Genomic DNA, 21,159 nt, shown 5'->3' on the forward strand with positions numbered 1-21,159 from the left:
TGTCAAACCAGAAGCAGACCAAGATGGGCTCCTGGCTCATGTGCCCACAGAGCTCATGTGGCAGAGGTGGTCTTCAGGTTGCACAGCAGCTGCTGCAATGTGCTTGTTTCTTTAGAAGACTGGAAATGTTATGTTTATTTGGGTTTCTCCAGCCAGCTGCTGTTGAGGCATTTCCCAAAGGTGCTGTTCAGGGACTGCCGTAGCTCCTTTCTCTCCCTGGCTGTAGCCAGGGTAGGAGGAAGGGTGATGTTAGAGAAATGATGGGGTACTCTGTTGTGCCTTGGCATCCCTATGGCCTGTTGGTGTTTGTATGCTTCTGACTGCGATGCTGGGCTCAGGAATTGTCCCACGTGTAAAGAGCCCGGACATCATGGCAAGGTCTCAAAGCCTTCAGCTGTTCTGCTTTTGGCACTGCCATTATGGGATAATGGGCTTTTTGGGGTGATGACAGCCTTTGGCCAAGAAACAAGGAGTCAAAAGTCCATTCTGTGCCTGGCACCGTTGCTTTGCTATAATTAGTGATTTTATTTTTTTTCTGAGGCCAATTTTGGAAGCACGTGAAAAAGAATGTTTTGCAATCAGGCACAGTAAGGAGCATGAGTTTAAGTAAGTGGCAAGTTCTTCAGTCACTATAAATCTGTAAAATACCTCTGATGTAAGTGGAGCTACTCCAGTCTCTGCAAGCTGCAAATCTGTCCTGTGCCTGCAGGAACATTCATGTAGCCATCATTAAATAGGCAAGATATAGTTACAGTCAGATTTAAACATAGATATCAAATAGAGCTCCCTAGAAATGGAACCTCTTAGATCTTTACCTAAAAGACTTCATCCTAAAATATGGATCTTAAGCAAAAGATTTTGGTGTCTGTGTCTGAGAATGTTGTCCTGTGTTTGATTGCTGTCTTTTGGTACTAGCCAGAAGAAAATCTGGAAAGATTAAGTCCTAATGCTGGCACTGGATGCCTGCTAGCATTAGCAGAAGGATGTGTGCATGTCTGGGGGCAGTTTTGCAAATGCAATTTATTCTTCTAATTTTGTTTTTTTTAATATTAAAACCACCCAAAAGCCACCATGTAAATAGAGATGGGATGGAGTAATGTTTTGCCTGGAAGTATCTTGCTTAACATTTCTCAGATGAGCAGTCCTCCTATAGCAAATTAAATTTAAAGTGAAACCTGTTTCTAGATGGTGACAAACTGTTGCAAGCTTTCACTTATATTCTGTGGTGTGTTCTTTAAAAATATCTTTACTTGTGTCCTTTATTCAAAGTACTGTGTGTTCGTAGCCTTAACCCTTCATTAGCTAAACCTCCTCCATTACCTTACCCTTCACTGTCACCTATTAAAAAAAAAAAAATAGGAGTGATAACCCTATTTTTCAGCCATTGCTTTGCTACATGATCTAGACTAACAACTAGGCAGAAATGACCTGATTCTGCATGACTTCCACGTGCGTAAATCTCATTGACGTCAATGGGAGTGTTACGTGCAAAAGGACTGCAGGGCATAATTAAAAAGGACCCTTTTCTATCACAATGTGGAGAAAAAAAAATGTGGTTCCTACTTGGGTACAATGAAAAGCTGTAAATCATTAGAAACATTCCTGTCTCCTAAGAACCTGACATACTACTTTGCTGTTGAGACATGCTTGGGTGAATGATGAGTAACTCACTGAGAAAAGTTCCTGAGTTGGGTTAATGCTTTTTACCAAGTCTGATCATGAAACAGGTTTGACAGGCTGGAAGAAGCTCGGTGGTGTGATAGAACAAAAAGAGGGGATTTGCTCTGATAGCAAGGCCCACGCAAATCTTGTTCGAACACCAGATTTGTCCAATACCTTTTCCCACTGTTAACGAGCGAGCAGTGTTTAACTGTTGGAGGCCACCTTCTAGAAATTGGGAGCAGGTCCACATCTGCTGGTGGTGAGCTGTGCTGCTGGTGTGAGCAGTGGAGAATCAGGCCTGTTCTTGACCAAGTTGCTCAGCCTCTCTACTAACAAGTGGAACTGCATTTTACTATGAATGTAACATTGTGGGTGTAATTGGCAACAGCTACGGCTTTACCACCCAGACACATGGGTCAGCTGCATATGAGTGCGCACGCTTCCATACGTGTGCATGTACATGTAGGCAGGTGTTGAAACAGGCAGAGGCAAGCATCCCTTATTTTTCCATGGCATCTGTTGCTTATGCTAATCTTCTTGTTTTTAAGTAGTCATCTACTATATTTCTCTTAGCTGGTATTTTTTTAAAAATGCTTGTTGCCTGCAACTGCTCTTTGTAGTATCCTGTCCAGGTTATCACCTCTCTCCTTCCTTCTCCTCATGCTTTTTTTTCCTGTGTGCCCAAGTCAGTCCAGCTGAAAAGCTCCCTTAGCATCCCTCCTCGACTCTGCCCCCTCTCCTTGTGCATTTACTAACTGTTTACCTAGTGAAGTTGTGGTTTCACCTACTACTTCTACTGTGATTGAGCTGCTCTTCTCTTTCCTGTCTCGCTAAGTTGACACAGTTGCAGGTGATTTGCAGCCAAGACCCCCCCTATTATTTATTGCATGCTTGATCTACATCTGGGCCCCTTTTTTTATTCCACTTGTCTTTAATGACTCCCTTATCCACAGGCCCTGCCGCCTGGTGCACTTCAACCTTTACCAAAGAGGCCAGCACTTGAAAAAAACAATGGTGCCACCACAGTCTTTAACCCAAGCGTTTTCCACTACCAACAGGCTCTAGCCAACATGCAGTTGCAACAGCCTACATTCATCCCTACAGGTAAGCGTCTCCTTACGTTCCCCAGCATCGTAGTTGTTCCTTTTATGACCTAGGTGTTGAGCTAATGAGCAGATCTCAAAGAGTCCTTAGCAAAAAAGTATCAGTGTGTAGTTTCATGTTAAAAAATGGATGAAAGTTAACATTTGTTGTTTGACTTTTTTTTCCTTCACCTACTACAATTCAGAGCTTTTCACTTGTAAAGATTCCTTCTTAGCCTTTTTTGTTTCATTTTGGGTTTTTTTAAGCGGTTGATCTAAGAACAATGTCTGCATGTTTCTTGAATTCATACTTTCTGTTTCTCCTCCTTATGGTTCAACTGGTTAATCCCAAATTAATTCTGTGACTCTTGCGTAGCACTCTTACGGACTCATGTTAAAATGTCTTGTGGACCTCTGTGCCTGTTCACTTGAAGCTGCAGGTATCTTTCTGAGCTTCTGTCTCAGTGACTTACATGTTCTAGCAGCCGTGATGTTTATAGAGGGAACGGTTCATCTTTAGTAAATACAAATTATGTAATCCTCTTTAAAAGCATATATTTCCCTCTTGCTTTGTCTTTTGACCAGTATGATAGCCTAAGCTTTTTAAAAGCAATTTAACTCCCAGCTTTTATTGTACATTTAAGGTCTCAGAGTAAAATTGAAAGATGCAGTTCAGTAATTCATATAGGACTTGAAATATTGACGTGGCAGATGTGACTGCTGACTAGCCAATTAACCTCTATTCACTGCAGCCCAAATGAAACCTGCTTAGAGTAGTAAAGTATTGTAAGTGGCTGAATTAGGAATATTCCAGAGTTGATAGCTCTTTTTTTAGTATCATTATCATTGCAGAGCATCATAAGAAAACAAATGCCCAATGTTTTTAATGTTTAATGCTGTATTCACTTGCCAGGTGATATTTACAAAAATATAGGAAATGTTTCTCTGGGCTGGGCCCTCGAGGTGAACACACAGTCGACCTGCACCTCAGCCTTGCTGTTTCCTTGGGGTCAGGGGAAAAGCTTCAGAGACAGTCCTACACTGAGACCGAATGTGTCTCGGGCATAAGCGTGGTCCAGAGAGCTGAGGCCTAAACCCTGTGCTCATGTGGCTTTTCCTGCTCTGAGAGCACTTGGCGACACTCAGAACTCAGCAGCTGCCGAGATGTTCTTCCAGGGAAGTGGAGTCTTGTGTGGAGAGACGGAGGGAGGGACTCGGGCAGGAACCTCCCCCATGGGCTCTGCAAAGTGCTCTTGGAGGGGATGGACTGAGCTGGCCTAACCGCACTCTGTTAGGCGCCAAGCGAAATACTTCTTCAGGAAACACTTTGAGAATGCCAAGTCCCCGAGCTGGCTACACACTCCTCTTCCTTGAGGTCACAGTTGCCAAAGTTGACATAAGGACACGCATTTCTGATGTGAGCACCATAAATGAGCTTTTTACCGAGCACTCTCACTGTGCTGTTGTGCCCTGTCTTGTGGCAATGAAATTATGCTCAGGGCTGATGTGTAACAGGTCTATTTGCTGGCACCTGCTCTCGTCTGAGACATTAATGCTAGGCAGAGCAGCAAATTTCCAGTCAGAGGATGGATCTCTGATGAATTTGCTTTACTCATCCCCATTTTCCCTTATGCATCAGACAGCAGAGCTGGTCTCAGCCTTCGCAGTGCTCTGGAAGGTGAAGCAGAGAAGTGGTGTGTAGCCGCTCACACCGTGGGAAGGGGGAGCGAGCTGTTGCTTTTCTTAGTTTCTCCTGTTCAGTTATTGAGAGATCAGTATCATGGGTTGCCATGAGGGGAAAAGTCAGGGTGTCTATGGAAAATGGCATCATCATTACAATTGTTTCAAGTCCAGAAGAAAACTGCCTCTTTCAGCTTAAACTAGAGACTTTGAATCCCGGTCCCTGCTTGCAGGAGTAAATTGCTTTTGGAAAGTTGGTTTTAACATGAGTGTGACATTCTTCTAAGGGCAATTTGTTTCCTGCTGACATGATCAGAAAGAAACCAACATACCCAATAAAAAAAAAAAAAACCAACAAAAAACCAAACCGAAACAACCCTGATTTCTAGGATAGATCATATAATTTAGTACCAGGGTGGGAGAAGAAACATATTCTCTACTACCCAAGAATTCAAGAATTAATTTGTTTTGCTATGATCTCTTAAAACTGAGTCTAAACTATTTACGTACCTATATGCAGAATCTGTTTGCATGTGCTTAAATACTGAATGCTGCAAAGAAATACCTGCTTTTTTAGTTAAAGTGATTTCTAACACTGAAGCTTCACTAATGAAATATCCCTTTTTGTTCATCTTTCCACGCTTCAATGCATGGTGTGCAGGGTCAGTTCTGTGCATGACACCCACTGCAAGCGTTGGTAGTTTTTCTACACAAACTTCTCACTTTTCTTAATCTGAAAGAGACAGCAACTTAGTATGCATCATTGAGAACCTGAGTGGCTGAGTGGTGTGACTGTCTATCTGCTGTCTTCTTTGAGGCTTAAATGGTTGTATCCCTTTTAATTTCTGTGCAGTGCAGTGTTTCATGTGACTAATAAGAGAATTCAAGGTGATGTGTTCCCACCCCTATTTAGTTCCGCTGCAGAGACAAAAATTTGTCATTTAAATGTCTTTACAACCCATTTAAGTCATCCAACAAAAGGAAATAGCAATGGGAGGAACCTGTTGGTTTGTTTTTTCATATCAGGCAGCCAGGTGGATTAGAGTTTGGATTTTTGCTTTTCCTTCTGAGGACATTTTAGGAGACTGGTTTAATAAAGGCACTAAGGAGGGACACATCTGGGGTCAGCCCTTCTGCCAGAGCAGGGCGCTGCTTGTACAGCGAGAGAAGCAGGGCTTAAGCTGTGGACTGGCCGAAGATGCATCGCTTTAGTGAAGTGTCAGCCGTGCAGGTACAAGGAAGTGTAGGGAGATACCGCTGCTGTTGTACCTGGGATACAGTGAGGCGGCAGGGCTGAGTACATGCTCGCTGCTGCTGCAGGGATCCACTGTGTTCAGGCTCAGAGTCTGGGTCTTACTGGGAACCACTGCAGGTCTTTGGGCACAGCAGGGCGGGTGAAAGCTGAGCTTTCATCCTTCAGCCAATGTTATACAAGACTACCAGCATCCAGGCATGTGCCTGCTTCAGCCAGAGGGAGAGAGGCAGGAGCCCTGGAGAAGGGTGCGAGGCTTTCCGGGAGCAGGTCTGAAAGGTTTGGCAGGAATGGCTAAGCACTCTGCTCTCGAACCTCCCCATCCTTATAGTGCAGGGAGGACACACTGCTTGCATGACGGGGAGCTGAGCCCTTCAAACACACCTCTGCCTGTAGGAAACCCCAACCCACATGCTCCAACATCCCGTGGCTGGAGCGTGCCCAGCACGCATGCTCGCCACTGGGGCCGGCCATGTCTGCTGGGCTGGAGGGGAAGGCAAGTCTGCTTCCCCGCTGCATGTTTGTGGGGACAGTCGGGCCTTCCTGCAGGCTCCCTGGTCCCGCAAACCCACCCTGGGTTTGGGGGATGGCCACGTGCACCCTGGAGCATTCCCTCCAGCACCGTGCTCTGTAGGACGCGCAGCTTCAGGAGGCTGCCGAGCTCCCTGCTGCCATGTTGTCCTTTCAGATGCTCTTTCTGCAAATTGTAGCTGTTCAGATGCATTCGTGTATTTTTTCCTCTTGGCCCCTTCCCCTCTCCATCCCCCACCACCTTGCAAGAGGGGAGTTTTGCCAAATCTTTTAGAACTAGGGTGGAAAGGAAGCACGCTGAATTTGTATGGAGAGAGCTTGGGCTGCCAGCCGCTCGTTTGCAGTGCCTCCAGCTCTGTCCTGTGCCGAAACATTGTCCCCGCTAGATAGAGGCAAGAAAACCTGGTGAAAGGTCCGCGGCGGCCACTGCAAAGTGCATCATGTACCTCTGGTTGCTGGCGGGGACGGGGTGGGGAGGGAAGGGGACAAGCTTTCCCAGGCGGGTGGGAGGGTGCGCTTGCCAAAATGTCCCCACCCAAAGGAACGTGCACTGGCTGTGTCTAACTCCCCACGGGTGCGAGCTGACGTGGGCTTTTGCTAGCACACCCACCCTTTCCCCCCTTTGGAAATCTGGCCCTCAGAGTCTAATACATCATTGTTCTGCTTATAAATGTACTAAGTGTTGAGAATGTTTTGGTTTTTTCCTTAATTATAATTGTAATTGGCTTTTCCCCTTCTCTCTTGTTTATTTTTTTTCCCAACGCTGTCTTGCTTTGCACTGTGATTGCATGCTGCGCCCCGATGTGTCCTTCATGACGATGTCACATGGCTTGTTGCTGTGATTCCTGCCACGCCCCCAAATCCACCACATGTTGCCATGGTTACATTTAAAAAAAAAAAACCAAAAAAAAATATATACGCTCCACCCTCCCGTATGTCGCTTCCATGGTTCCCTTCCGAAAGTGCCCATGATGCACGGTGCTACGCCCACCACTGTGTCTGCAGCAACAACTCCTGCCACCAGCGTCCCCTTCGCTGCAACAGCTACCGCCAATCAGGTTTGGCCCTTTCAATGGCTTTCTTTCACGTGTTCAGATCTCGAGGACCGGGCGAGGGCCAGATCCTGCGCGGGGCCGAGCGCCTTCCTGACCCGCTCGGCTCAACGCAGGCTCGGGCAAGCAGAGGCAGCGTGTGTGTGCCGTGCGCGCGGTGTGTGTCCCCGGGGATCGGTGAGGGTGCACCGGCTGGTCCTGCCGTGTGTGCGGGATGGGCAGCGAGCCCAGCCGGAGCGTAGGGATGGGCGATTGGCAGGGGTGCAGGCCGCTTCTCCAAAAAATAGCACCCCCCCGGGTCCTGAAAAACCGGGCTGTAAAACTCACGACCATACTGTCGCACAAGACCTGCAGCACTTCTGCTTTCAGTCTCAAGCAGAAATACCACCCTGAGCATCCTTCCCCGTGGTATTTTGGCATGTCCTCTCCTGGCTGGAAAGCGGAAGTGAAAACACAAAGCAGCCTCCCCCCACCGCAAGATTGGACCTCTAAACAACAACCACAAAAACACCCAACCAAAACCCAAAAAATTGGGGGTGAGGCTATTGAAGTTTTGACGCTTATTTACACCAGTAACGTCACCCATCCCTACAGAAATGACTCTGGATGTGCAGTACGTGCCATTGTAGCACTGCCATAAGTGTACAGGATTTCATGCATGTCTGCCGAGCCATAATTCTCTCCAAAAACCTTCCTCTGAAGATATTCAGTTGTGATGGCTGCTTCCGCACCAGTCCTGAACTGTATATGCACAATGTGTCCTAGTGATGCTTCCTGATAATTTGGTGTGCCAGAACTTTTCCCAGTTAGACCAGAGACATTTCTAACACTTCCCCCCAACCCCCGGTACTATTTCGAGCATTTTTATTTGTCATGCTCTCAGGTTTAGAGCTTTTGCAAAGAAAATGGGGTGTCACTTTGTTCTGTAGGAGGCTGTTAGCCATGCCGAATGTCAGTAATATCTCAGGGGGCTTCCTCAAGTCTTTTGCTAGTGTGAGGTCATGAGGCTTTCAGTAGAAGTTTGCCTGCATAAGTCCTAGGCAGTGTTTTGCTGCTCGCAGTAGGGATTGCTAGTCTTTTTCTGTGCTTTGGTGTTATTTTCAGGTAGAGCAGGTCTTACTCGTACTCGTATCAGTCATGAGAAGAAAGCAGAAACTCCTCTGCAGCACTGTTTTGTGGCCGTATGAGTCCTGTTTCAGCCAGATAGTTTCAGCGCATTTCTGTCTTATTTGTAGTCATTGGAGTTAAAATCCCCGTACAATCACCACGTACTCCACAAGACACCAGTAGTGATGCAGCTATGTTGTACTTAATGTATGGCAAAGTAAAGACCTCTTGGGAATGGATCCTGTTTTATAAGACACTGATACTGAAGACAGAATGAGCAGCCCAATCTCAAGACAATGTTTTTAATGTGTTGCGTTCTTTGTTGTTTTTTTTGCTGTAGATATCCCAGTTATCAGTAGATGAACTGAGTAGCAGCATGTTTGTTTCACAGATGTAGAAGTTCCCGATAGAACAGTAAGTTCCTTTTCGGTATTTCTCTTTACGATGGATTGCTTTGTACAAGGGCAGCGTGTCCCCCAAAAGGGGGGCTGGCTCGGGCAGAGGGACTGAGCCTGTGGGACCCCAGTGGCTTCAGGCTCCGCCAACTCAACAGAAACTTAGCAGCTGCAGCACAGATACAGACCAGTCCTATGGCTTAGAACAAGCAATGTTTCCTTGCATTTAAAAAAATCTGGTTTACTGTGTTTGTAGCCTCCCTTCTTGCATCCCCCTGAGTCTGACGGCTGTGTGTACAGGTTACTCTTGCTCTGCACGGCTCCCAGCTGCCTGCAGATGCCTCAGGGATTTGTGCTATTGATGGCAAAGACTGCTGTGGTAATGAGTAAGCTGAAAATGTGTAACTTCACTTTTGCTGTTAGTGGCATATTTCCTTTCCTGGGGTAAGCGGGATTGGGTCGTCAGCTGCTGTGCATCTGCAAGGCTGGCTTGGTCTGAGCAGGGATCTGTGTTCAGCTGCACTGGGGGCCTGGCTCATGGTGGGTTTCTTCAGAGGTCCTTATATGTGTTTTAAACCAGGATGAATGTTACAAGCAACATATCCTTCACCCTACCTGCAGATCCTGGGCTTCCCTAGACTGCTGGTTTCTCTGAGTGGGAATGATGGAGGAGTTTGTCCTTTTCTTTGACTTACAGAGTATTATTTCACAACCATAGCAGCAGTGTCATTTTTCCATTGCTTTTCTTTGTGAGTGTTAGCTGATGTTCATAAGAGAAAATCCCATGAGGGTTTCAGTTCATCACTGTATTTTTTTACCACAAGAGAATAAAGAGCAGTTCAGCCAATTCAACAAGAGGTCACCAGATTTTCCCTGTGCAGGCCATTTAGCATACACAGATATGCAACCGGTTTCTTCCTTAGGTTGCGTACCACAAGCAAGTACTTAAATGCTGGAAATTAAGTTGGCAAGCAATTCTCTAATAATATCTTTAGCAGTGAACAGAAGTTACTCATATTGGTGGTGGCCCTTATCTCTGCTGACCTAAATAAACCACCGTATGTATAAATGGCCCACTAACTGTGGCCATGGACCCCTGTTTGTCTAGGGGTGAACACTGAGCTATACCCGTTAGTGAAAATGTTCTGCGTTACACAGCATACTGTTCTCCCAAACAACAGACAGATGTGACACCTGACATGTTAACCTATTTCCATAACACATGCAAAACAGCCTGTTCCACTTGATAAGGAGATCATTTGCATTGGAAGAGCCTCGTTCTTGAATTCTTTAACATTGTTTTCAGCATTCATTTCAGGAAACCTCTTTTTCTCTGAATTCTTTTCACTTTTGTGTGTGCTTGAACTCACGCTGTCAATAGCTAGTGATTTCAGACTAGGCGAGGAACTTCCATGGGATGTATTTCTTTAGCAAGTAGGGAGCACGGCGCAGTCTGTCCAAGTAAGGCATCAGCCGTGCTGTTAAGGACTGTGAAAAACCCTTGCTTGCAAGGAGTAGGGTCAACATAGTTAATTTGATAAGCTTTCTTTGGGATCAGGCTACCGGGCATGGAGAGGGTCAGGGTCAGACACAGAGCCTGTTCTTCACAGGGGCAGTGTGAGCACCGTGCATGAGCCACCACTCTGCCAGAAGCTCTTGTCCTCTTAACACCTCATCATAAACCACCTTCGGAGGCTGGTAGAAAGGGCAGTGTCCCCAGTGGTCACAGATCCACCATTGACCATTTCCATGCAGGAGCATGTGTGTTTTTGATCCCATTGCTGGATCATTACCCTCCGTGTCTGTGCATAAACTAAAGGCCAGCTAATCTCTCGAGGACACTTCGTTTCATGCTGCCACCCAAGCATGTGAAATTGCGCCTGTGCTCACGTGTTTTGCCAGACCTTGGTTGGCACTCGCGCAGTGCTGAGGGGTGATTCCCAAAGCTGCCCTGGGTGGGAGTTGGGCAACTGAAACACTTGCTGCTCTGGCAGATGTTTTTCTTCTCCTCCATGGTTGACGAGGTCCTGGTAGCCAGGCTGGCTAGCCTAGCTCTGCAGGAGGACAGAGAATTGTTGGGTCCGTCAGGAGGATTTTCACAAGTACCTCCCATGAGAGGGGATTTGCTCCCGAAGAGCCTGACCACAGGGTTTTGGTGTCTGTATTTTGTCTCTGGGCGTGATTCGCCTTTGACTTGTGGCTCCTTAGGGCCAGATTTTAATCTGAATATCTGTGGCTCTCTCCAGAGGAAACGGGAGCTAACAGGGGTCAGGGATTCCTTTGGCCCTCTCCTTAGTCACTCTCTACCTGCCGTCCTGTCTCAAAAATGAGATATTATTCACCCACCTCCCTCTTTCACTAATTGTCCTTGTCAGTGTGTGTGAAGCACACTGAAAACAGAAAGCCCTAAGTGCAGATTAAAGAGGATGCCAAGTCTGGTTATTAGCAATTTCACCTTGCGTCAGAAAATTAAGGGTATAAAATGTTTTTCTCTCGCAACGTACTAATGGCAACTTCTTAGGCAATGCCATGAGGATGTAGATGTATCTTATTAGAATGACTTTTATTAAAATACAGATATTTCTCTCTTCTAATTTCTCCCTCTTTCTTTGTTGTTTTTTCTTTCCCCTGCAGCAGACCATGTTGAAATTCTGAACAGTAAAATTGTGGAGCACCAGGACTTCTTGGTGGGAAGCTGCGCATGGCCTTTCTGTATATATCCCCCTCTTTCCCTCTATCGTTCTCTACCACCTCTACAGTAAGCCTGTTGCAGCCTACATGTTAACCAAAAACTGATCAATGGGAATGTCAAAAAAAAAAAAAAAAAAAAAAGCACTATAGAAACAATTAACAAACAGCGCTCTGTTATATGAGATATACAAGTAGAAAATTATAATAGACTTTTATAACACATTACTTTAACACACTTAATCATTTTATGACTACCATCCTGGTAAGTGCATCTGCACAGCGGACTGTTGGTTTACTGTATACTATCGATGGATAAATGTTTGTCTTGTTTTTAAAGTGTTATCTTACTGTTTTGTTTACATCATAGTCTATTGATTTGTTTAAAGTGTACATCATTATCAAGTATACTCAATACCATTTTTTCATTATTGTTATGTCTTAAGTTTTCATATACTGTAGGTTTTATGGGTTTTTGTTTGTTTTTTACTAAAAATGTTATTGTGGGAAACAGGAATTATGTGCTTGAAAAACACGACACAGGAATGTTCTGCCCTTTGCTGGATTTTGCTGTTAATGTCAGCTAAAGTTGCATGTGTTAAATGCTCCTTTTATAATTTAAAATTTGCCTTCAGATAGAGTCTCCAAATTTTTAGTACAAGTGATACGAAAGGATAGCTGTCATTTTAGTCCAGTTCAGGGTATTTCTTTCAATACAATGAGCTGATTCTGGAAACTTTTGGAAAAAAAAAAACCACAAAAGCCCACGCTCAGAAAGGGGACAGGACCGATTTGCTCAGACCGTGGTAATCATCAAGGGATTTCTGCAGTTCTGTTGTCCATTGAAGTGCATATTCAGCTGCAAACGGCGCACAATCTCTCTTGCTGTTCTCATGGTGCCGTCAAAAAAAAAAAAAAAAAAAAGGTGAAGTGAGACAGCTTCTGTTGGGCAAAGACTCACTGGGTTAGAGAGGAGCAAATGCCAGCTGTTAGCTGGAGTGGGCCCATAGCCATGACTTAGCCCAAGCTGGGCAATACCGTGCCCAGGGGCTTGTCTCCACTAATCACGCTGAAACATTTCAGCCTGAAATTCCTTTCTTGAAATTTTGTCAGCATGCTCCAATTATTTAATCACCATTTTCTGTAAGGGGGGTGATTTTTTTTCCTCGTGATCTCTGGCCCTTTAAAGCAAACACAGCAGTAACAAAGCAGGAAAAAGCTCAGCATAAGCTTTCTACCGTAAACATTCATTCTAATGGAGCTCCTGTAGGTCAGTGGATGTATTCTGGCACCTTCTGCTTGATCAAGAGCAATGTTTGCCGCACAACAAGGGCTAGTTCTCAATACCTCCTTTTCACATGCACGAATGAAACAATTTCCAGCCCGTGCACCCTGGACAGCCCAGCCTGTCGTTACGCTGCGTTGCTGAACAATCTGGCTGTAGAATACGTTTTGGTTGAGGATACAGCCAAATTCATCCCTGTCACAGCTCTACAGTATCATTGGCATTATGGAAGACACGGATTTGCTGCTGTAGATCCACAAACTCTGTACTAGGAGAAAGAGAATCATTATTGAAAGCAAGCAAGAGGCCAGCTCCCAGTGTCTGGAGGGCCAGCCACCCTGAGCTCACAGTGGTCCTGTAGGGTGCCAAATTCTGATAACCAGGTTTTCTTTTCTTTTCCAAGTTGCTTGGCCTTGGTTAGAGACTTTCCTTGCCCCCGCTCCTCCAGTGTGAGTGTGGGTAGCTTGCTAGATGTGTATCTCCACAGACCACAAGTGATGGAGGGGCATCTAGGGCACAACCCGTGCATCCCAGAGCAGGCTCTGACCATCTGCCTGTGGAGACTCATTCATAGCAAGAACTTTTGAAGAGCCCAGCTCAAAAAGACCTTAAGCCAGAAGAATCTCCCATGCGTTTCAGCAGGCTTTGAACCAAACCCTGAGGGAGGGGAAAAAAACATCCCCCGCCCCAAGACCCCTCCTTTATGAACCCCGTGTTTTGGCAGTCGCTTGTGTCCGTAGATGTTCCCCAGCCATCAGCGTTCACGAGCAGCAGCGTTGCCTGCAGTCAGTGACTCTCATTTATACTGGCGACCGCATACCTGTTCTTTTCACCACTGAGTTTCTGTTTCCCAAAACCATAACATTGTTAGTGGAAAAAGTGGATTTGAGTACTTCCTGTTTGAAATTATTTGTGTATCAAAAATGGGTTTTGCACAACCTGTGCCAGTGCCTCAACAAAGAACAGAGCTGATCTTCTTAAGCCAGAAAGGATGCATTCAAGCTTGTATGGCTTTATGAGTTCAAGGAGGTTGGAATTTTTTCAGTGCTAAATGGATTTTTGTATATCTTGACACTTTGATGTAACCTCCTATTTTATTTATCGACTTAAACATCTGGCATAGATGTGCATAGAATGTAAACCTAGCATACAGCTGTTTCATGTCACATTTAAAGCACTGAAAAAAAAAGCATTTAAGGATTATTTTTTATTAAAGAGGTCCAATGAGGGATGTTCAGGGTAGTTATATTAGGTGCCACAACAGTTTTTATATTGCTGGCAAATTTAGAGTTAATTTGTAAATGAGTTTAAGGAAAGAAAAGCTTGAAGCACTAAACTTCACCAAATTCAAAACAATTCTCGGCAAAAATGCCATTTTGAGGTAGCACTATTTAAACTAGTTGTGCAATGACTTGCTCTAATTTTCTTTGTTCAAGAAAGAAAAGAAAAAAAGAAAACAGTCGCCAGACTATAAAATTCCTAAATAGACTATTACAAAGTCACCGAGCTAGTTAGTGACTCTAAACAAATGTCATAAAAGCATGAATATCATCCTTTATTTGACAAGAGATGTATGTAAGTTTGTTTAAATCAATATAATTTTAGTGACATTTTTATAAGCTTCCCACTTTCCATGAACCTATATTTTTTATTTATCCAAAGTTATTTCTCTTTGTCCATTTCTCTCAGCCCTTATGCAAACAATATGCAAGAAATGCTGAAACTTGGATAAACGGGTCATGCAGAGGGAAAATGAAAGCTGAGATTGATCATTTTCACGAAAAAAAAGGTTGTTAGTAGTTTCAATAAAAAGTACTACTACTAAACTGTAACATAAGCAGACAATAAAAGAGGGATTTAAAATAAAATGGATTCATAAAACTATTAAGATTATTTTTGTTAAATACAGTGTTTTTAGTAATTTGGAACATGATTTCACAATCAGCCGTTGGTTTTTAGTTGGAAATTATTTCTAGCTGATGATTTTTGACTGTGTATTTTTGCATCGCGATGTTCTAGAACCTGTTACCTCCCTGGCCAGCCTGCGCCGGCCCCCTTCCCGAACACCCCGAAGCGCTTTTCCTCCCTGCCATCCATCCATCTATCCATCCATTTTTCCATCCCTGCCGTCTCACACCGCGCTCGGCGTGTTCCCGAATGGCGGCACCGTCGGGCCTGGCCGCCAACGGCAGCCGCACTGGCGCTCCGGTTCCCACGGCACTCCGGGTTCCCACGGTGTGGTCGTACCGCGGCGTCAGACATCCCGCCGGAGCTGGGCCACCACTGTTGAGGCGGCGATGGAGATGGGTATGTGTCTCATGGGTGCAGCTGGCCAGAGGAGGAGACGCGTGTGCCTGGGCCAGATGTCGTCTTCTCCGCCTCGTGGGCTGCTGGCCGGCGCGGTAGGTAGCTCTAGGACATGCGAGTACACAACGATTGAGAAACTGGAGTCCTCGTTTTGTTATCCCTTGTACATTTTCACAGACATGAAAATTGAAAAAGGTGAAATTTATGAGGAAAATCTAATTTCCCATTCCTGTTGAATGGATTTAGTTTGATATTGACCTGATTTTACCATGTGCCTGTTGAAGGCCTTAGAGTATATACTGTATGTTAAAGACTGTAATAACTTTTAAAAAAAAAAATAAATAGTTGATAGCCTAATCCAAATGTAAATATAGCTACAACACGTTACTAGGCTACAACGCATTAATACATGTCATATATTTTCATTTCTCTACCATTAGTTTTTAAGGTTTTCATTATTGCTTTTTTTGATATCTTTAGTAACTAATGAATTTAATTTTGAAGGAGAGTTAGAGAAAGTTTAAAGTTTTTAATACATGTATTCAGCCCATTTAGTTATATTCTAAACCAACACTGAAGCATGGTAAGGTATAGAATACAGTCCATAACTAGTTTGTATAGTTTACAGTTTAAGAACAAAATTAACTTTGTATGTAACTCCTACAATGATAGATTCATTGTTAACTAATTATATTAAGTTGTTGTTGCTATGGCAACAAAACTACAACATGGCTACCTTTGTATACATTATTTGTGAAATTTTCACATGTAAATTAAAAGTGATGTGTAACAGTATGAGCTTGTTAAAGGTACAGTTCGATACTGTCAGATAAAGATATGATTGAATATTTTTAAAATCCCAAAGTCCCATGTGAACACTGAATTTGTGTCTTTAACGTCACTTTTTCAGTCAAGAAGTTTACAACACATGGATTTAGAGTCAGGTTTTATAGCTTGTAGAAATTGTTGTGTGGCAAGGGTTATTCCACAGTATTTTCACTTCAAAAACACAACAGCCTGTATTTACAACATAGTGACCGGTCTTGCTTTCATTTCACGTTCATTCACGTGGTGGGAATTCAAAATTAATCCGTTTCAGTACTGTAGCTCTGCCTGCAATTTTCTTTTTTCTCCAGAAATTGAGCACTCACGCGATTACGTTATGATCAGGGCTAAATAATTAAGCATATAACTATTTTAATACTAATTTATATTAGCAAAAACTGTACATAAGAAAAAAAATATTGTGGAATGACCCCGTAACAGTGTTGAAGATACAAATATGCTGCAGTTAAACTGATTCAGTTAGTGTACGAATGTGTGAGACACACCTTTTTTGCACTTATGTACATAGTCCACGAAAGAAATCCTTGGAACTTATTTTGAATATAAAAAGTCTGTAATAATACAGGAAAAGTTTGTAAAAGAGATAGGTATTACTAAGGCTTTGAAAAGGAGGAGTTTTTTGCTATAAAACTTATCTGAAAGCATGATGTTGCTTTGCTGTTGTAAAAGCTTTGTAGTTTGCCATAGCTTATTATACAGCAGACTGATAACAGGTCAGCTCCAACCTGCAGCACAGAGAAATGGGAAACAGTGCTTAATTAATTAGTAAGGTCACTAGCAAAGATTTGAATTACTTTTTTTTTTTTCTTTTTTAATCAGCCTACATTTTCAAACACACCCTAGATCATGTTTCTGATAGGTTGTGTTCTCGGTGAATCCTATTAGGGCCGATAGGTCTGTGCCGACATACACACATTTTTCCTAGCACCTAACCCTATTTCTAGCTGGAAGTGTTTATCTGTTAGAGGTGACTGTCATTGCAGCAAGTGTTTTAAATCCCAGAGGGAATTTGAAATGTCACAACTTACTGATTTTTTTTTATTTTTTTTTTTATTTTTTACTGTTGTGGGGCAAGGTAACAAAATGGAAGGGACTGATGAGCAGTGGAAGGACAGGGGATGGTTTTGGGTTGTCTTGGCCTGGTTTCCTCTGCTGTACGACAGCCATGGTATTCGTTTGAGAGAGCTACGTGGCAGCACTGCCGGATGGATTTGGGGCAGGAGGTGGTGGCTGATGGAGGCAGCGTGGTGGCTGATGGAGGCAGTGTGGCCAGCTCAGTGCTTCTGGTAGGGTTTGACAAGCCTCACTGAGTTGCCACCAAAGGAGAGCAGAGCTGTGGTCCCCCAGCCTGCTGAGCAGCCTCTTGCTGCCCTTTCCCCTGTGTTGGTGATGCTGCCAGCGCTCTGCAGTACCAGGGGGATTTTGGAGAAGCTGAAGCGCTTGTGTTGACCCGTTTATTTTTTATTAGAACAAGTTTGTTGTTGGTTTTGGTTGGGTTTTTTTCTGCAAAACCCAAGCCCCAGATTTGCTGCAGAAAGGTCGCTGGTTTTGCTGCGAGGCTGGTCCTGACCCAAGCGATGAGTCGAGCACCCCAGAGCAGAACCAGTGGGTGGTGGCACCCAGTGTCACCGTCTCCCCTTTCCTGCCCGTTCCAGGGTTGGGGCTGAGGTGTCTCTGCCAAGCGCCAGACCTGCTCTTGGACCGCGGCTGCTGGCATCTCGGAGGTCTCTGGCTCATCAGGATGGCAGCGAGTGCCCAGCCAGCCCGCGTCGCACCACCAGGTTTGTCTAAGCGGGTGGTTTGCTGAATCGGAGCCACAGCATCGTGCAGTCTTCAAAACGGGGGAAAATCAGATGTTGCCTCTCTTCATGGGTGTTACAACCACCTAGATTTTAATAAGAAATAATCAGCTAATTCTAGCCACCATGCTATTAAGGCTTCCCTTTGCCTTAATCAATTTTCATAATCAAGCTCTTTCTCATTTCTGGGATTATGAGAGAAAAATGTTTTGCACTATGTGAAATGAATCGTAGCTGGTCAAACTTGGGGTATGAGCATGATCATGATGACACTGCTAAAATCTTTGCTAGTGATCTTTACTGATATCCTCTATCATCAAAAGTAACTCTATATGCCTCTCAAATGAGCTATTTAAACATGCAAAAATAACACAGCTGTTAAATAAAATGAAGTTATTTTTCCAAACACACAACAGAGAGAATTACCTGACACCGAATTACAAGGTTCCAGTTCTTTATTACTGTACACAGATGCTATTTGATAGTGGTGGAAGCCAAATGATTTTGTTGCCATGGCTTTTGTATCCTAGCAGATGAGGGGATGATAAGACCATTCTTAGATTGGATTATGGGAATTTTTTTTTCTTTCTAATTAGCTTTGTTTTAATTATATTTTTATTTTAAATCATGAAAACGAACCGAGACTCCCCACACTCTTTATTATATCACCTGACAGCAGATCACTATTTTTTTTTATAAATAGAGAATTGTATTTTAGGCAATCACTAAAATCAAAGAGAGAATGTTCTCCTAAATTGTAAATTTTTAATTTAAATATATAAAAACATTTATACTGTACTGTGTAAAGTAGATCTTTGAAGCACATTCTTCTTTTCATAGGCATTTTTGGTAAAACAAGGGAAACATTAGATATCAATTTAATGATATAGTTTAGAAAATATATACAAACGATTACAGTTAGCCCTGTGGAATTGTAACAAATCGAAATATCATCGGATCCAGATGGCGTAGGCTAATGCAATATTTCAGTTCCATAACACGATAGTTCATTCCCTCAACTGCTACCAACAGGGTGTACGCTTTGAATTTATTTTTCTTTTTGCCACGTTATATCGCTGTAGTGCTTGTACGTGCTTTAGAAATGTGCATAATGCTACTCATTTTAGTATGTTACTTCTATATTGTTATTGTTTATTTTTTGATCTTTTAATAAAGTGTATAAAATTCTTGGTTATGTTTTTTATGGATCCATATCTACACATTAATAGGAGTTTACTTTAAAAACTTTCCAAGTTCCAGTTTATTAGTCCCAAACTTTAAAGGTCCTGATGTAAAAATAATGACTAATAAATTTGATTCAATGTTACATTGAAAGTGTAGAACAACAGAATAAATTCCTTTCCAGAAAATACCTTCAGTATTTTGAATTCTGTAGCCAGTGCCTCCTTTTTATCGGACGCATTTGGCCTATCCTATTAAAGTTACTAACACAAGAAAGACATTTGTATTTTAGAAAATAAAAAGTAAAACTTTCCAGACACTGCTTTTTTGGTTTCTCTTGTGCCTTAGACCTTCTGAGATGCCCGTGGTGCGGTACGCTTGGTTGGTATTGTTCCGTGCTTCCTCTCTGACCCTACCTGTGATGTGATTAGCGAGGAGATCAGAGCTGTGTGTTTGAAGATAACCACGAAGAATAAATTGACTATCATTCAAAGGCCCGCAGCTTTTTGTAGCACAGTGATGTGTGTATTAATTTTTCTCTTTCAGTGTTTGTGTCAGATACAGTTTTGAACGTCCCGGTAACACAGCAGTAAGCTCCCTTCGGCAGCGGCCCGGATTCCCCAGCTCTCTTCCAAGTGCCGAGCCCAGCCCCAGGCTGTGCTGCCGGGGTCTCGCCTCCGGCCGGCGCAGGCTGGGAATGCCTCTCACTGCGGCCTGGGGCAACCATGGCTAAGCTTGGTCTAGACTTCTGCAAGAGAAAATTGCTTCTTGTCGAGTTTGTTTGTCCCTTCTGTAATGTTGCATAGATTTAGAGGTAAGAAAATTGCTCAGCAGCATTGCTGCCTTGGTCACCACCTTGGTGCCCGCAGCATTGCTGTAAAAGGGGGCTTTTACCCTTCAACTGGCTTGAGATCGCCACTCGCTCCCTAAAAGCTTTTGCTTTTACTGGCCGGTCTCAACACATGTTGGGTCCAGCTGGAGGCACCATGCCGGGGAGCGTGGCCGTGCCGGGCTGCAGCATCGCTCATCTCGTGGGCAGCAGACGACAACATCGGGAAGCCCCTGAGGATGTGAGTAACGAAGCTGCCAACGCCGGTGGTCTGGCCTCACACCCAGGCTCCTGTGGCAGGACACCGAGGCAATGGCAAGCCCAGACCGTGCAACAAGAGGGGTTTGATGCCAACGCGAGGGAGGGGAGCGCAGCATGGAGGGGGGGTCGTTGGCCATTTTGCCAAACAATCTGACTGGGGGAAAATAGAGTTTGAGAATCAGTATTTTCAGGGGATGCAGGTCTGCTAGAGCTGCTCGGGGGCAGGAGCAGTGTGGCAAGGAGGCACGCTGTGGGAGGAGCCTATGCAGATACTGCTCTTCCCCATCACTCTTAGTAGGACAAGCTGTTGACTTTGAGAAAAGACAGACTGAGCCCAGGACAAATTATATAACTGTTTTTTCATCAGCCTGTTTCCCTGACATCTCCTTGCAGGTTAATTGACTCCATTTGTGTGTCAAGGCCACTTACAGCTTTTTTCTATAAATGACTTGCCTCATCTGATGGCACAATTAACTGTCCAAATTGTTTCTAAAATGAAAAAACAGGGAACTGAAACTTTTCTAAGCAGTGGATATTGTGGTGTTCTGGTCATGGTGTGGGATCCTTCCTGAATGGTTACAAGTTTTTATTACCAGCTTTCCTCTGGTTTGGCTTTCTCTGCGGGAAGGGGATGGAACTTGCAGGGCATGCTTTCTTCGAAGCCATGGGAGCTTGGAGACACCAGCTCCACTCAGGAGAAGCATCCCTCGTGGAGAGGGTTGGCAATGTCAGTCTCACACTAGCACCGAAATTCAAGGGTGCCCCATTAACAAGAGATGTTAAATTGTGTTTCAAGGCTGAACAGTGTCCCTGGGCCAGGGATGTGGGATTTCACCTGGGACCTGTTTGCAAAAGTCACAGGAGGAGCTGCTGCAAACCACTTTGTAGATGAAGTTGGATTAAAGGATCCGAGCAAACTATACACAATACTGTATTTACGGCATGTGTCATTTGGAAATACTGCAGCACCCGGCCTATCTATCTTCCTCTCTGCTGGGGCACGTTTGTGCAGGAAAGCCAAGTTTAGCAAAAATCTCCATTTAGGTCTTTGGCTGTTCAAGCTTCAGTGGGAAGCATCTATTTTTCGAGGCTTGTTCCATATTCAGATGGGCCTCTGTGGTCCAAAGCCAGTTTTTATCCAATCTGGACTTAGTGCTGGATAAATAGATCACTTTGATCCATTTATTATGAGAAAAAAGAG

General features: G+C 44.0%; 1 protein-coding gene across 12 annotated transcripts in view; it reads left to right on the forward strand.

The window, feature by feature from the left end:
* The window catches only part of MBNL3 (muscleblind like splicing regulator 3), a 97,745-nt gene extending 78,560 nt beyond the window's left edge, over positions 1-19,185 (forward strand). For 6 of the 12 annotated variants that reach the window (XM_075763182.1, XM_075763192.1, XM_075763184.1 and 3 more), the window contains 4 exons: positions 2,616-2,766; positions 7,171-7,265; positions 8,707-8,780; positions 11,396-19,185. In XM_075763182.1, coding sequence (XP_075619297.1) covers positions 2,616-2,766; positions 7,171-7,265; positions 8,707-8,763 — 303 coding nt within the window. In that variant the 3' untranslated portion in view covers positions 8,764-8,780; positions 11,396-19,185. Of the gene's footprint in view, positions 1-2,615; positions 2,767-5,085; positions 5,172-7,170; positions 7,266-8,706; positions 8,781-11,395 lie in introns of those variants that run through there. The other 6 variants (XM_075763191.1, XM_075763188.1, XM_075763190.1 and 3 more) reach the window with 4 other exon arrangements.
* Positions 19,186-21,159: the final 1,974 nt, after the last annotated feature.

The sequence above is a fragment of the Balearica regulorum genome, chromosome 11 (genome assembly GCF_011004875.1).
Source record: "Balearica regulorum gibbericeps isolate bBalReg1 chromosome 11, bBalReg1.pri, whole genome shotgun sequence".
NCBI lineage: Eukaryota > Metazoa > Chordata > Aves > Gruiformes > Gruidae > Balearica > Balearica regulorum.